General features: G+C 37.2%; 1 protein-coding gene and 1 non-coding gene across 8 annotated transcripts in view; one reads left to right on the top strand and one right to left on the bottom strand.

The window, feature by feature from the left end:
• LOC129775156 (disintegrin and metalloproteinase domain-containing protein 10) overlaps positions 1-17922 on the bottom strand; it is a 237532-nt gene that overhangs the window by 32359 nt on the left and 187251 nt on the right. For all 7 annotated transcript variants that reach the window (XR_008742866.1, XM_055779511.1, XM_055779516.1 and 4 more), the window contains 2 exons: positions 8562-8755; positions 3492-3783 (listed from right to left, as the gene is read on the bottom strand). Coding sequence is in view for 6 of the 7 variants with exons in the window: in XM_055779511.1 (XP_055635486.1) it covers positions 3492-3783; positions 8562-8755 (486 nt within the window). In the remaining variant the exon portion in view is untranslated. The remainder of the gene's footprint in view (positions 1-3491; positions 3784-8561; positions 8756-17922) is intronic.
• Positions 10506-10577, top strand: Trnae-cuc (transfer RNA glutamic acid (anticodon CUC)). Its single transcript has one exon. It is a non-coding gene; the product is annotated as a tRNA-Glu (tRNA).

The raw sequence follows: 17922 nt of genomic DNA, 5'->3' as shown, positions 1-17922 counted from the left end.
ATTCAGACTAGTTTCAGTCTAGTCTAGTAATTGGTCAACTCAGAGTTACCAAGAGAAAATCATTTGGTTATGATGGGTGAGGATTAATAGTTAGTCGCAGTTTGCACAGATTACGATCTGTGCAGTTTGCGATTAATCGTAAATCACATCATGCTCCCTTGTTTTCCATCCTTGCACTTAATACAGACCCTTGGGGAATCCCGTTTTCTTGACAAACATGGTTCAATACGTGTTGCCATTGAGTACACGAAAGGATCGAGTTTTCTAGAAATTGCCAATGAAATGCAGCATATGTCCGCGCACTCCGCTTCTGATAACGTTTCGATAATATTTCGTTCCCATGTCATATTATATGCGTTTTCCGAATCCAAAAACACACATATAAGATGTTTTTTATTCGAAAAGGCCTCCTGTATCTCTGATTCAAGTATTGTTAGATTGTCTAGTGTGCTACGGTATCCACGAAATCCAGATTGGTTTGGATCGATCAATTGTTTGTTTCTAGAAACCATAATAATCTTCGGTTTATCGGTATCTTCTCGTTCCAAATTTTATTATAAATTTGCAAGAGATAATACAATCCATCACTTGGTAAATTTTTCAGCATGTGATAATGAATATTATCTGGCCCTGTAGATGATCCCAAGGCGAATAGTCATTCAGTGATATTGAAAGGTTTATTAAAATCTCTTTGTTCGGATTCATCGAAAGATGTTTCTTGGTCTTCAACTATTTCTTTCAAAAGGATAAAATCTTCAGAATAGTTTTCAGTGTTAGATAGCTGTTCAGACGATTTGCCTAAGTGTTCAGTTATTAGATCTGGTGAGGTGATAAGTTGATTTTCGGCTTTCAGGGCGGTTACGAAATTACTTTTGGCTTTTCCGTTTATTCTATGGATTTTCGTCCAAACCTTTTGAGTGTTGAATTAAATTGTTGTTTGAGATTGTCGTATTAGCTGCCTTGCTTTCGCTTCTGCCTTTTTATAGGCACATTCGTCTTCCGTTGTCATCTTTCTATTGTATCTGCGTAAAGTTTTCTTCCTTTGTGTAATGGATTCTGATATCTCAGAGTTCCACCAAGGAGGTTTCGGCTTTTTGACAGTTGTAGAAGATTTTGGAATTGTTTCATTAGCTGCAGTTATCACATATCTAGAAAAGTGTTCAATCTGGTCCTCAATGATTTGGGGTCTATCTGTTTTTATATAATGGGTAATTAAAGCTTGAAAGTTTTGCCATTGGGCTGCATCTGTGATTCATCTACTTCTTCTCGAATAACTCAAATTACGACTGAGTACTGTAAGAATGATTAGAAAATGGTCACTCGAGCATAGGTCATCGTGTACTTTCCAGTCGAATACAGTAAAAAGTGAAGAACAGCTAAAGTGTTAAATCAATAGCAGAAAAAGAATTACTAGCTTGACTGTAGTGGGTAGCTGTGCCATCGTTGAAAACATTCAAGTTGAGATTGTTCATATCCTCCAGCATTCGACCTCTTGAGTTTTCTCCATTGCAACCCCATGATCTGCTGTGAGTATTGCTATCCGAGCATATAAGGAATGGTGAGGGAAGTTGATTAAAAAGTTGTCCAATTTCATGGGTAGAGAATTGATGGTTTGGTGGCAAATAAAGATTGCATAAAGTAAACTCTACCGGGTAAAATACCGTTACTGCTACAGCTTGTAGATTAGTATCTAATTCTATTTCTTTTGCATGGAAACTCTCTTTAACGCAGATAGCTACTCCGCCAGAGGCTCGGAGGTGGAATTGATCATTTTTGTAGAAGATTCTAAAGTTCTTGAAAGTAGGAGTCCTACGTGGAACAGGTTGGCGCACTCAGGACAAATATGGTTTCCTCTGCATTTATCTTTGTGGTGTCCGAACTGGAAACATTTAAAGCATCGTAATGGGGCGGGTGCATATAACCGTACGCGACATTGGTAGAATCCAACATCAATCGAGTTGGGTAGATAGCTCAGGTTAAATGTGAGAATGAAGGCTCCAGTGTCTTTTTTTTCACCTTTCTTATTTTTTCGTATTATCCTTTGTATTACAATAACGTTGTAATCCTTCAATCCCTCAAGTATTTCTTCATCTAAAAGCAGAACTAGATCATGACACGTGATTGTTCCTCGACTGGTGTTTAGAGTTGGGTGTTCAATCACTTTGATGGAGATCTTATCACACAGTTTTGTCTGTCGTTTAATATTTTCGGCTTGTTGACGGCTACCGCTTTAAGAAGGAGCGATCCATCTTTCAGTCTGCTAATTTGCACGTTTTTTGTAATGTTGTCCATTGATTTTTAAATCAGGAATGGTGAGACATTGTTCATTGTTTATCCATTATCTGCGCGTGTTAGTATAAGAAACCGTCCGCCATTGTCGTTTCCATCTAGCTTCGGGTGTTTGTTGTACTCTGTCTCACAGTATTGTTCTTTTGCAGCACTTCGCTTTGTATGGTTCGATTTAGTTTATCTATTGAATCCATGGTCGAGACCCAAAGGAACCAGAGGTTCTCCCGCCTCCTCGTGGATCGTCCATCTCCTACCCCAACCACTTACAATCGGTTTCTTTTTCTATTCACGCTAAACAGAGGAATTTTCAACTATAGTACAATAGGTACAAACTGTCCTCCCTTCTTCAAATTGAAGCTGCTTCCAATTGAAACTACCATCCATTGATGAGACTTGATAACACTTTCAGTTTCGATAGCTTCGCATTTTAGAGTGAGAAGATTGTAGCAAAAAAAAATTCCACTGAATGAAGGGGCGAAACAAATTCACCATCCGAGAAAAAGCTGGTTCTGTTTCGCGCTTGGTCGGTTAGGGGTAATGACCATAGCTCTCTGCCTCAGTCAGTCAGAAGGCGAAAAATCTAGGTCAGCAAGATTGGATGATGATGAAGATCTGCACTGGAACTGGTGCACTATACAGACAGCGAACGTGCAATTTTCTATTACGCTCCACCGGCACTAAAAGTGGAACCTGTTTCCAAGCGCAAAGATGTGATTCGGTTGAAAGCAGATATTGAAATATAAGAAAAGAATTGACAATAAAAGAGAGAAAAAAAAATCAATAACCACAACTGACAAAAACTGCAACTCCAACAACTGAATTCATTTGCTGTTATTGGTTGTCTCTGTTTCTAAGAGCAAATCTTATAAATTATGCAATGTTTTAGTTCCACCTGCAGCGCATTAATTGGTACTACCTAATCGTACATTAACGTGCCTACGGCCATTGCCTTGGTCAATCTATTTAGTCGCGAGACCGCGCGTCGATTTCGCCTGTACCACAAGTGTAGGCGTACACAACCGCCAACCGATTTCATAGTTCGTGAAATGTAGAAACAAATAATTCAATACTATGGGAATTAAATCACCGCCGTGAAGTAACAGTTAGCGTGGTCTCGTGCGCGGCTCAGTTTCACTTTTAATCTTTGTTTTGCGGTCACGCTCACTGGTCGCCACCATATCGTTGTTGCTTGAATGACCCACCTTTTCTCCGGTGCCGGTACGGGTCGTCCACATGCTGCTCATTGTAGATAACCGAGTGGAACGGTGCGCGGTGTTCGTCGGTGTGATGCAGCGGATGCGTTTCCGGGCGGGAGCTGTTGCGGAAATAGTGCTTCGCCCGCTCGACATAGTAACTGTCCCGGCCAGTAATCAGCTTGCCCTCGAACACGCCATCGATGATCGAGCCGAATACGTGGCTCTCCGGGTCGCCGATAATCTCGCCCTGGTAGAGGTGGGAGGTGTCCGCCTCGATCGGACCACCGTCTGTGTGAATCTGGTTAGATAAAACAAAACAAAACATAAAAACAAGAGACAGAATTAGCGGTAATGGTTTTGACTTGCGAGCCACTGTGTGTTGATGTTTGGAGAATGAAACAAAAACATAAAATATATAATATCGGAGCGGTTACGCTGGCGCTCATATCAACATACAAACACGGAAGCGAAAGTGTTCTTCGAAGAGAAATGGTTGCTTTTAGCTGTTTTCTCATAAATTTAAAACAAACAATGCGCAATGCGCGTATAACATTGCTGACTAGTGGTGATTTGAAGCCTAAAAATTGAATTTCAAATCGAAGGAAACTAGGAAATTATTTGTTGCAATAATTGGAAACTAAACGCCGTAACCAACTAAACTTATGTTATGAATAAAAACATATACGTAATCGCATAATTTACAACATCCATTATGATAGATTAGGTGATTTACTAATTCGATGTCAGTTATTATTGCTAGTTGATTGAAAAACTCGATTGAAACTAATAAGACCGTTATGGGCGGCCGTTATGACCGTTGTGGAAAATTCTGAATATTGATTTCGAGAAAAAAAACAATGGCTACAAAACAAAGATGCAAATTTTCATCGAATTTTCGTTTTGCCTAGTCTCTACACCACTAGCTAAGCTAGCGTTGGCAGAATACTTATTCGTGTGCTAAATGGTGAAACGAACAAATAAAGCACCTTTTCCAAAATGTTTAAAATGTTTGTAGGTATGGGAGCAGATATCTTTTCAGACTGAATGCAGCTTGGGATTGTACCCAAAAAAAAGTCCAAACGATGTCAACCGGGAACGAACCAAGGCCGGCTGGAATGCAAGGCTATTTTACACGACTACTCTATCCACATATCCCCTGGTATTGCTGTGTAATTAAGTGAGAATATTACACCACATTATGAAATGAAGTTGAAAAGTATTTTCTAAGAGTAAAAAGGAGAGCATAAACGTGAAACTATATCCTTTTCGGTCTGGGCCGTCTATGTGGCAAAGTATGTGAAAAGGTTTAATGCGTGCTTATTTGCAATGTGTCTCTTGTTTCGCTCGCTCATATTACTCTTATATTGCATTTCCTGTTATTTTTAAGCTCATTTAATGTAATTATTCAGGATGCCAAAACATGTTCTAAAAATTAATTCTGGGTGTAGGGATGAAACAGTTGTTATATTCGGATATAGAATAAGTAAATCCACAAGTTTTATTGTATTTTGTTGTCACAGAGAGAGCGAATTATGCAATGATGTTGACTGTAATACATTTCTTCTAGGGAATGAGTAACATGTTTAGGGGTAAGTCCACCATCCTACGATATGCCTCATACGTTGCTTCCGCTCCACGCTATGAGCAATTCTTAGTGGCTGTATTTATATAAACATGCAGGCTTAACTCTTAGCCGTTTATAGCATTGGTTTCAGTCATCCCAAAGCTCTTTCAGAGTACGTTTCGTTGGTCTCCAAGTAGACAGGCCTTATGAATCGTGTATCTAAGTGCGATTTGCATCTATCTCCAGCGACATGAAAGGAATCCTTTCTTCAAGAGGCTTGTGAGACGAGACTTGGATTTTACATCAAAATGCTGACAAATAATACTATCAACTGGATCAATTGAAAGCCACCATAGCAGAAAAACGACTAGAATTGAGGATCCGAAGAAGCATCGTTTTCCATCACGACAACGCAAGACCACATATTGCGTTGACCGTAAGGCAAAAATTATTACAAATTGATTGGAACTTTCTACATTATCCTCCATACTCCCCAGACTTTGCTCTATCCGATTATTACTTGTTTCTCTCTATAAAAAAATTTCTCCGTGGAAAATACTTAAAATCCAGAGATTGGAGAAGGTCATCGACCAGAACTGTTAATCTATCTATATATATATATATATGAAAATATGTCTTTCTGTCTGTCTGATTCTTATGGACTCGAAAACTACTGAACCGATCGACATGAAAATTGGTATGTAGGGGTTTTTGGGGACGGGGAAGGATTTTTGGTAGTTTGAGACCTCTCACCACTTTCTAAGGGGGAAGGGGGGGGGGGGGGTCTGCCATACAAATGAAACACAATTTTTTTGCATTATTCGAGAATTAATCAAGCCAACGAAACAAAATTTTGCATGTGGAGGTTTTGGGGTACAACAAATGTTTGTATGGTGGTTAGACACTTCTCCCCTTCTCTAAGTGGGAGAGGCTGCCATACAAATGAAACACAAATTTCTGCATAACTCGAAAAGCAATCAAGCAAATGGAGCCGAATTTGGTATGTGAAGGTTTTAGGAGGCAATAAAAGTTTCTATGGTGATTAGACACTCCTCCCCCATCTCTAAGGAGGGGCTGCCATACAAATGAAACACAAACTTATGCATTCAAATTTGCCATGGTAAGCATTCAAATTTGGCATGTGAAGGTTTTAGGGGACAAGAAACGATTCTATGGTGGTTCAACACTCTTCCCCCTTCTCTAAGGAGGGGCTGCCATATAAATGAAACACAAATTTTTGCATAATTCAAGAACTAATCAAGAAAATGGAATCAAACATGGCATATGGAGGTTTTAGGGATCGATGAAAGATTCTATGGTGTTTCGTCACTTCTCCCCCCTCTCTAAGGGGAGGCTGCCAATCACGCAAACGGAACCAAATTTGGGATGTGAGGTTTTTTGGGTACAAGAAATGTTTCTATGATGGTGTGCCTCCCCTCCGTCGCCTGGAATGGAGGGGGGAGGGGGTTTTCTAAAAAATTAAAGCACATATTTCAATCAAACATATTCCAACCAAACATGATAATTGAAAATTTAAGGAAAACTCAGAAGAAAATGGGAAAATTTGCAAAAAATCCCAATTCCCATATGTTCTACAATTTCATAGTGACGAGCGTTGTTAACCCATTTGATGTGTGCGCTACCGAAATTGATCTTTGTTCGAAAGTGGAAATTGGTTTTGATGTGATAAAACTCACTCCTATAGCTTCTTCTATCTATATAAATAAAAATAGATCGCCGAATGTGTTGATAAGAGCAAAACTCGAGAAAGAAATTGTCCGATTTAGGGCTGTCTTTATTCTATCATATTTTCTGTATCAAACATTTTTTCCATGTAACGGAGAAACATGTTATTTGCAAGTGGTTGGAAAATCTTGAACGAGAATTGCGTCTGAAAATAATCCCCTAATCGTAATATTATAATGACGAGTTTTGGTAGAAATACTAGGAATTTTATAGTAAAAGATAATTTTAAAGAGTAGATTAGAAGAAGAACCAATGAACAGTTCTGGGATTGGACCCATTAACGTGCGCTTAGTAAGAAAACGTGAATGTGATAACGAAAAAAAAATTTTGGGCGGGACGAAATTTGCCGGGTCAGCTAGTATATAACAGAATAAATCCTACTTGAGCAACAAATATCGTGTATTCATTTCGCATCAGTACCAACATGACACACGGGTAGTTCGGAATGTATCTGTTTTATTACAGTATTAACTGACTGGACTGGTGGACTGGAATAATGGTAGTAAATTTATAAGCGCCTGTGACCGCAGTGTATTACCTGCGAAAGACTATCACGTTAGTTGTTGTGGGTAGATATATGTTGGTGTCATCAGTCTTGAAGCTACGGATAATTGGTTTGAATCATCTGAATTTAATGCCTCTATAACACAAAAAATGTGTGTATTGTTCTGGCCTCAACATCAACCATTTTCAGCAGCTTCTACAAAACCACGTATACCATGCACCCTATTCAGGACCGAAAAACAGAATAGTTAATATTCAAATTCCATTGTATTCTTAATCAATATCCGAAGTGATAAGAAGCGAATTGAATAATATAATTTTGTAGTCCTACGTCAGCTACGTCAGCGTCAGTTCGTTACACAACCCTCTTAAATTTTATTACTTTTATATTCAAAACGCAAAATTACTCAAATATCCAGAAGAATTGTTTCATAATTATCGTAAATTGTTCTCACATACACTGCGTTTCACAACTATAGACACTAATGAACAGTCAGAAGTGCAATGAAGTACTTCAGAATCGTTTACATCTGTTTTGTGATCAAAATCACCTTGATAATTAGGTAATTTGGCATCAATTCGTAACATCCGGAAAGTCAAGGCATGGTTTATTGAACAGGGGTTTCAGATTCTGGACTGGTCAGCTTGTTTACCAGGTCAAACCCCTATCATGAACTTATGAGGAGTGATCGTACGAATAGTAGATGCAGCTTACGAGCAGCATGAGTGATTTGAAGAGCTTAAACGAGCACTATCCTCTGCGTAGAACGTAATACACACTACAGCATGACGTAGCTTGGTCAAAACCACCCCGAAAGGGTGATTTGAACTAATTGAGAACTAGAGATGACTTACGAATTAGAACCTTATTGTAATTCATGTCAAATTGACGCTTTTTTTTAAAGGAGTGAGAGTTTTTTCATCTGGTTCTATAGTTATGAAAAACTGGAATTTTTGTTTTTTGAATGTTTCGCGCCTGAACACAATAATAAAGTTCAAATGGCCAGTTTTTTGATGAAGATAGTTGTTATGTCCTACACTATATTCTGCAATTCAACCGACTTCTTACATATCTCTGGAAACGCAGAAAAAATGAGTGGATCTATAGTTGTGAAACGCAGTGTATCAGTAAGAATAGAAATTCAAAGTTCTCTGCGATGGAAAATAGTAATAGATACTTTTCTTCTGAATCACAAATCAAAAAGATGAACATGAAATGAGATGAAATATGGAGAATAAACAAAAGCGAAAGTCATACTCACTTCTAACTTATCGCTAAATGTACTGAGATCACGTCTTAGCCTAATGTTAAAATCTCTTCCGTGTGCCTTAAATCTAAGATGTACATGGTGATCTTTGGTGACCGATCGTTTCGCCCTGCTGTGACTAGCGTGCAGATGTTTGTGGTCGTAGCTAAGCGTCTCGTAGTGGGATATGTATTCGTTGAGGGGACGCTCTGAAAGTAGACAAGATAAACACAGGTATCGATTAGTACAGATTGTTTGGTTACTATGTTTAATTTGAAACCAAAACAAATTTGCCGCTGTCTGCAAACAGCGAACCCGCTGCTTGAATACCGCGGCAGTCGCGCGTTATCGTGTCGAACGTGATTGCATACCAGTTGTTGGTTGTTGTTTGTCGGAACTAACCCAGAGAAAATCGTTCAACAGTGAGTTCATTCATAGTTCGCTGAGGTGGGAAAATATATCTACAAACTGGAGCAGCACGAGAACCATGATGTACACATTGGGAGTAAATATTCTGAGATCAGGACCACATTTTCGTCCACTCTGTTCTGCATCGCTAAAACGGGACAAGGGAGTGGCGCGAGATACTACTAGGTTTCGGAATCACAAAACCAGCACACATATTAAACATTGCTCCCACAAATGAGTGGTCTGCAGAATCCGCACATCGCAGATACCAGTAGTACGATGTACGATTCGTTCCTGCGAGGGAAACTCTCCACCGTGCATATTTCTCATTTATAGGGGTTGGCCGCTGACCGGAGCTTGAGTGACACCAAACCGAGGCAACGTGAAAGTTTGAATGCAGTTCTACTACTCAAATTAGTTTTCTCGTTGTTTGGATCGTCATTTGCAAGCGTCCAGTGGTGTCTAACACCTTCACTGGAAACGTTGTACGGTAATCAAACCGATGGAAATAATTTTCGTACAGTAAATATAGTGGTGCACCAATCAAACATAGTTGTTCCAGAGAAACGAGGAAAATGTGTCGGTTCGTTTCGTAGAATTGGGTAATTCAAATATTGCAATAATAACTCGCATTGGCGGGTTTCAGGCTGGACACAACCAATGAAAATTCAACCACGGATATCACAATAAGTTTATTGTTAGGGTTCGAAGGCATGTGGAGCAACGCAACTAAATAGTGTGCACTTACAACCATTTCTGTCGCTATGTTTTTTCCGCTTAGCTTAATCTCGCCACCAGTTTAAATTTCCGACCATTGACTCCACCCATAGCGTTCCGGGAGTAGATAGCTAATTGGTGAACGGCAGAAAACAAAGAATGAATTTCCTCCGCCAGCAGCAGAAGGGACGCCGGAATGAGACAACGTCGTAATGACTCCATCGTCGGTTACATAAAACAGACACGGAGGGTGGACGCCTCTCACTCACTCATTTATGGGTTTGAAAAATGCTGGGAAAATTATGAATGTAATTATCATGCTCACTCGGTGTAATAATAAAATCCGGTAATGGGCGAATGAACGTGCACAAACTCCCAGCGTCTGTGAACGTCAATATCTTGTCGTGGACTTCGATGACCTTTCAACACGCTGGATACAGGTACACAGTGGCAGCAGCCGTCGTACCGGCGTTCCACTTGAACCAGTCACACTTTATGCTGATGCTTTTGCCTTTACTTCGCTACTGCCAGGCCACACCCGGGGAGTCATTCGAGAAAGGGCACGTGCTCCGACTTTTCCTTTGGAACGTCATTCAGTCCGTTGGCTTCGCCCAGTTCATCGTCGCTGGGCGTAAATATAAACCTCCTGGGATGGGGGACCTCGCAGCTTCGCTGGCTTTGTTCTCAACCGGATCGATTCGTTTCGAGCTAATTTAGAATTTCATCCAATTATTTCGCTCGATAGATGCTATCAATTTAACGAGATTTTTTTTTTTCAAACACAAAGCACAATACACCGACTCAAGTTAGTCAGAAGATCAATTATCTATCATGTCCCATATTGTCTAGTGGTTAGGATATCCGGCTCTCACCCGGGAGGCCCGGGTTCGATTCCCGGTATGGGAAACCTTTTTGTTGTTCCATAGTATGCAATAAGATGTAAATGACCATAAATGAGTGATGTTTGTTTTCTGTGCCTTATTATATCAAGCAAAGCGCAGGTATAGTGCTCTTTCAACAATCGTGGGAACTGGGTATAATAGCCATGAACAACAACTGCACTTCCATCTGTGGGTAGTGTTTTATGATGGAGGTCCGTAAGTGGGTCGAGGAAGTGCAAGTTGATATTCGAGCGACATGTGTTCATGCGTGTTGTTAGCCTTGCTTGTTTGCGGTATATGGTGCGCGATGCAATCAGCTGTGGAATAGTGATTTTTATCGGATGGAGTTTGTTTACGTTTGAAGATAGAATGTTATGATGTTTTTTTTTTCTCTGTGTTTCTGTCACCTATCATGATTCGTTAACCGCTCGCTTTCGTGTGGGGATGTGTTTTCATCGTTGTGTGTGTAGGGGGGCAAGAAATAAAGCCTAGCACACATCATCAGTGTTATGAGAAAAAGCATATCAGATTGATTGTTTTCATGAGCATAGTTGCTCAGTATGTTGAGTTCACCATTATTGAAATATGTTAAGGTGAAGGTGGAAGATAGCCACAAATGGCTGCCACAATGGCGCTCATTTCTTTCATCTCCCTCCCTCACCACTCGCCCAAAAATCAATAATTTTGCGAAACAGTGTGAAGAAAATGATCGTTTTCGCACACTTCCCATGATGTAATATCAACCAAACTCTAATCGATTACTCACAAGATATTAAATTTTCATCTGCCGTCGCATTGTATAGTGAAAAACGTCGGAAAACTCGAGCAAGTGCTCTGAAAGTTAAATTTTCATTTTTCAATCTCCGGCAATGGTTTTGTTTGTATTGGTGAAAGCATCGTTATTTTTTCGACACTGATGCCAGATAACATCATCGAAACAGCTATCAAAACCACTCTATAAAATGTTATTCCTGAGTCATAGCGATTCATGTCATATGTGAATATGTGAAAACAATACGACCAACGGAGGGAAATATTAAGGAATTATCAGCATCGAGTTACTATGCGGAAGAACTTGTTAATATCAAAAAAGCCCCAATTCGCATGTGTTATACATTTGCTCATGTTACGCTCGCGTATAATCAGAATTTTACTTCACATGCAAATGCACCTTCTATATATATTTATGTTTGCAATTGTTCATCGGAACATATCGTTCATACATTTAACTTCAGTATTGAAATGTAATTTTTTTTTCAAATGTATTTAAAGACTCGTGTCAATGAAGCGCCACACAGTCTGATAAGTGAATTGATCTATTTACATGTGCTTTGCTTTTCTCTCACAAACACTATTACCCCATTTTTACACGTGGGTTTACCTATACCACTACAATGGCTAGCTTCCACCTTCACCTTAATGTGCAAAATGTGTGTGAGTGCCAATAGCGCATCGTGTGATTTAAGTTGTGTTACTATCACCACAGCAGTATGTGCTGCTAATCGAGTGTGTAGGTAACTGTCTATCGTATCTCGAGCGTGAGTGCGACGCTGGTGTGCGTGCATATTTGCATTGCGCGAAACTGGTGTATATTAGTAGTAACCAAAGTGGTGTAGAATTCACCATAGGTGTGCTAGATTTTTTGTATCGAACAACAATTTTGCGAATTTAATTATTTTCATTGGATAAATTAGACAAGAAGATCCTGCTACGAAGAAACCGTGCGTGCCCGTTAATTCTTTAATTTTTTTTTTAATTCTATAAAGAGTACGCACGATGATTAACAGAATATATCGCCGAATTAATTGGTTTTATAGGAGTTCTCTCGGTTACCTTCTGAAGATTCCCACAGTTAACACACCTCCATCACGATTTGAATTATATAAAAATACGTGCTATAAATAATAGAATATTCAGATGCCGCAATAAATTTTACAGGTTTTCCTTTCCAGGATACCTAAAGATAATCTACGCAGTAGTGACACATGAGATATTCGGATTTTCGTTTCGTGTTTCGTGTTTAGGAAATCACATCACTTACCTCAGTGAATCCTGATTTTTACCCTCCCTACTAACAATTGTCCCTCCCATGATAAACACTAGGGAACCACGCTATAGAGGCGACCCTTATGGCCTTCGGGCGGCGAATATCATACTAACATTCCTTCCCTTCCCCTGGTGACTGTAAGGACGTGGCCGGCGTCGTTATTGACCATTTAAAGCTCGAATCACCGAAAATTGCACAACGAGAATGGTTTGCTAGTCCCAAGCGTCATTCTGTGTGTTCTTTGTGCAATTTGGTTGGTTCAGGTCAATCACGGAGAGCAACTACGAATTGTACAGTCTACCCAAGCTCAAGCTCAAGCTCTGTGTTTCTGTCACCTATCAATGAATCGAACTATGTGTCTGCTGTGTCTGTTGGGAGTTTCCGAAAAAAAATATAACATTTATCGAGAAAGCGTAAAAATGCGTAAAAATTCCAGACTTCAGAATTTTTTTGAATCTTATTTCGCTGCTTCTCTTAACACTTTACGGACCGTTCACGAGATTTCTCTCGTTTCGCATCCCATCCGTTGCAGACCGCTCACGAGATTTCTCGTTTTCGCGTTCCTTCTTTACGGACTTGTGTGAAAATAGCGGTAAAAGTTTTTGTTACGTGCAAGTGTCTGTTCAACGTCTTGCTGGATTTATTTAATAATGAATTATTTCAGTTGAAATAAATTGATTGTTTATCAAGTAGCAACCTTCAAAATCATGCTCATTAGATAGAGAATTGAATCATTCATCTTTCGACATAATTCATTTTTTTTCGTGACAGAGAAAAGTTATAGACTGAGACGCAAGCAACTTCACACAAGTCAAAACGTGCGGTCCCTGGCGTATGTCTTACAGATTTCTTCCTGGTTCTTAAAGTGTTAATATGAGTGTGTGATGAAACCTGTTAAATATTTCTAGGCGAATTTGAAGCGATTGATATGGTGTATCATGGAGATTACAGAACACAAAAATATCGGTGGGATATACCAAAGATATAACCGCAAGGATGACGTAGGACTACCGTTGGCTTAGTAATTATTTGAGTGTATTGATAAAACTGTTGAATAAACCAATGATTGAATGTAACAATTTCCGAATTCAATTGCGAACAAATCCGGGGTGTCGACTCAAAACTCGAAAAAAAATAATTCCCTGATATTCCCTGATTTTCCAGTAATTTTTTTTTGAAAAATTCCAGATGCAGACTAGCAATAATATTTTCTACTAGTTCTGTTGCAGTTTTTAAGTCATTTATTCAACTAAAACAATGAAATTTATGAACGTCTATTAATATCTTCAGTTAACCAATTGTTTGTAATTTTTTTTGTAAATGACCATTTCACGTTGGTATCATCCATCGATACCAGAAATAAATTGTTCAAAGATATATTTTCTTTAAAAGCGACAAGTTGATCTGATGCTTGAGAACTTCCCAAGAACTTCGACATTATGTAACGGTTTACCACCTTCTCTTCTTCATCCCAAAAACTGACATTCAGGTCCATCTGCAGCCTCTTTGTAGTCTTGTTAGAAGACTCGTCGAAACCAACCACAATGTATAGCTTGTATTATACAAAGTTCCATCGAGGTCAAATTTAGAGTACGGAGCAAAGCCAAACATCACCATGAAGCTTCATTCATCTCGCTCTAGTTGAATGTTCTCAACTTTCTGGCTGTCATGGAACATTCTCCTCATTAAAACCATGTCTATTTCAGCAGTGTGGAGTGATTTGTGACACATAACTGTTTCCAAGCATCACAAGATCTCAGCTTTGATAGTATAGTTTTCAAATATGAATTTTTCGATAGTTTCCGAAGAAGAAAACAGGAAGGGAATTGATCGAAACTGAACTGCAGGTACTGATTGCATAAGTATGTGATCAGCTACAACCTGGAAGTGCCTGGTTTGAGTTCTCGATGTGAATATGGAACGTCTTAGGAGTTGGCAGCACCATCTCAGATAGTAGTGAAACGTTGTGAGATTAAAGACCTGGGTCATTTAAGCAACTTTGCACACTTGAAATATTCGAAAAAAAATACATACATTTTGGAAAAAGCCAATTTTTTTTCTTAATTTTTTACAAAAATTTATAACTGTAAAACTATGATACCTACAAAATTCTTGTCAAAGGATGAAATTTGGGAAATTGTTTCAATTTTCACGAAAAAATACCAAAACATTTTTGGAAGAAAACTTCGCTGACAAAAAAAGTTATTTTAAAAATTAAAATTAATTTTTCTCAGAAACGTTTTTTTTTTAAATTCTCAAAAATATATATATGAATAGCCCTTACAATTTCCAACAAGTCGTTCATACATCGGAAGATGGGCACTTTTGAAGGGAAAAAGTTTTTCGAACAACAACTTTTTCATGTTTTCTCTGAAAAAAATACAACTTATCCTAATTTTGTTTAAAGTTAAGATAGCGATATACTGTTTTCGACAAAATTTTAGATCTTGTTAAAATATAAACTTATGTCGAAGACATCAACTTTCTATCTTTTATAGTTTTTGGAATATAAGTAATTTTTGTATGAAGATTCCTGAAAAAAATAATGTTTTGCTCGTAACATTTTTGTGTGTAAATACTCACGTTTGACATGTTCTTAACATGTTTCTAAATAGAGAATAGTTAGAAGAGCATTTAGAATGCGATAATTTATACATAAAAATGTTACGAATCAAACATTAATAGTATTTTCTCAAAGAAAAACATGAAAAAGTTGTTGTTCGAAAAACTTTTCCCATGTAAATGTGCCCATCTTCCGATGTATGGAAAAATTGTTGGAAATTTGAAGGGCTATTTATATCTATCTTTTTTCAGAATTTTAAAAGCATATGTTTTCGAAAAAAAACTTAATTTTTTTTTTTCCAATTAAATTTTTTTCCAAAAAATTCTTGGATGATTTTTAATGAAAACCAAAATAATTTTCTACATTCCATTCTTTGACTAAAATTTTATAGGTCTGATATATTTTTTTTATTTTGTTTTTTTTAAAGTTTTGAGTTTTTTCATCTTTTTTTCGAAAAATCCTAATTTAAAAACTATAAGATCTACAAAAAGTTGGTCAGAGAATAAAATATAGGAAATTACTTACTCATTGAAAATTATAAAAGAATTTTTTGAAAAAAAATTTCCTTGAAAAAAAAATATTTTAAAAATTTACATGTTCTGCTAACTTATCTCTAATTAGAAACATGTCAAGAACATGTCAAACGTGAGAATTTACACACAAAATGTTACGAGCAAAACATTATTTTTTTCAGGAGTCTTCATACAAAAATGACTTGTATTCCAAAAACTATAAAAGATAGAAAGTTGATATCTTCGACAAAAGTTTATATTTCAACAAGATCTGAAACTTTGTCGAATACACTATATCGCTATCTTGACCATGAACAAAATTAGGATAAGTTGAATTTTTTTTCAAAGAAAACATGAAAAAGTTGTTGTTCGAAAAACTGTTTCCCTGTAAAAGTTTTTTTTTGTGAAAATTTAAACAAGTTCCTACATTTCATCCTTTGACATAAATTTTGTAGTCATAGTTTTTAAGTTATAATTTTTTGTAAAAAATTAAGAAAAAAATTCAGCTTTTTCCAAAAAGTAGTCTAATTATTTTTCGAATATTTCAAGTATGCAAAGTTGCTTAAATGACCCATGTTTTTACACCCACAACGTTTCACTACTATCTGAGATGGTGCTGCCAACGGCCAGTCGAGTTGGCATGAAATTCGTTTAAAGCCGTCTACTTTTGCGCTCTTTACCCTACGGAAGAACGGTGTTCGCTTTTTCCAGATTGGTGACAAAATTCCCTGATATTCCCTGATTTTTAAGGTTTTTCAAGGTAGTCGACACCCTGAAAAATGTTTTCCAACTTTCGAACAAAAGGAGTCTGAAAAATATTTTCCAACTTTCGAACGAAAGTTACGAATCGTTCATTCTGAGAATTGCGTAACGTTATGTACTGCTAGTACAATTTGTGATTAAGTGCTCCTCTAATTTACTCCAAACTTTGAAAAATCGACTAAAGAAAACGGCTGAACGGATCAAAATGAAACGTTGACAGATGTTTTGGGAATACACTAGGCTAAAAATTTGCCTGCAAACATTTGAACTTATCGCAATACAGGGCGGACTCGATTATATACAGTTTTTGATTTCTTTTCACTGTATATAATCGAATCCTGTATATAATCGAGTCAAAAAAATGTTTTTATTGGTTTTTTTGCATGTATTTTTCGTTTTTTGAATAAAAAAAAAAGAATTTCATTTTTGATTCATCCCCCCAAAGTCAGAAAACAAATTTCTCATATGAAAAAAATGATTTTATCCAGATTCTCTCAGTAGGTGATTGACGATCATGTTTGATGAAAAAAATCTTTCTACGCATATGTACGAATTTCAACAATGACAGAGTTATACAACTTTTTTTGTTTCGGACTCTGTTGCCTCAAACTGGCTCTACATAAAAAAGTACGCTACGGAAGACAATTCTGTTTTTTCATTTAAAAGATGAGAAAATTTAGCATAGGATATAGTAGTGGAACATCTAAATTAGTGGATTTTAATAACATTTTGGGAGTGAGAAACTCAAAAGTAATAATTTAATGATAACACATTAATTTTATTATAAAAAATATATATTCAACTAGATTGTTTCTATCAATTATTGAAGCTCTCTAACTGCTCTACAAATTGTTCTTTGACACCCAATTTCTAACTTTCTTAATTTGGCTGTGATATCGATCTAAACAATTCTTGGGGAAAATTCAAGCAAAATCTTCCAAAATCACGATTTTTATACAACCGTACATGTAATAGCGACTTAAATTTCACCTTAACATTGAAAGGTTACATTTCTTCTTGAAATAAGTCATATTTGAAATAAAAAAAATATTTTTTTTCCGAACTGTATATAATCGAGACCGAAATTGAATTTAATCGAATCACATATAATCGATGCGAATTTTTTTTTCGACGAAGCAATAAATTATTTTTGTACAGAATTAATTACGTTTTAAAAACGCTCTGCTGATTCGTCCACGATATCTGGTTGCACTTGCAAACGTAATTAGTGGGTATCGGTCGAAAAAAGAAGATAATCAGATTGTTTTCAAAACAAAATGTCTTTCCCGACTTTTCCCTACCATTCAAATAGTACTAAAACTATCGCATCTTCCTGAAATGCACTGTACATTTTATATTTTTGAAGTCAGCTGACTTCAGACTGATTTATGTTATTGACTTAAAATTTCTCTATGACCTTTTTAAAGGCCATCCATTCTTATTTTTAAGGATCCTTCATAATATTAAAGGACACCTGATCAACTAT

Source organism: Toxorhynchites rutilus, chromosome 3, assembly GCF_029784135.1.
Source record: "Toxorhynchites rutilus septentrionalis strain SRP chromosome 3, ASM2978413v1, whole genome shotgun sequence".
In the NCBI taxonomy this organism is placed as follows: domain Eukaryota; kingdom Metazoa; phylum Arthropoda; class Insecta; order Diptera; family Culicidae; genus Toxorhynchites; species Toxorhynchites rutilus.
The sequence above is the reverse complement of the archived record's forward strand: the minus strand, read 5'-3'. Positions and strand labels throughout refer to the sequence as shown.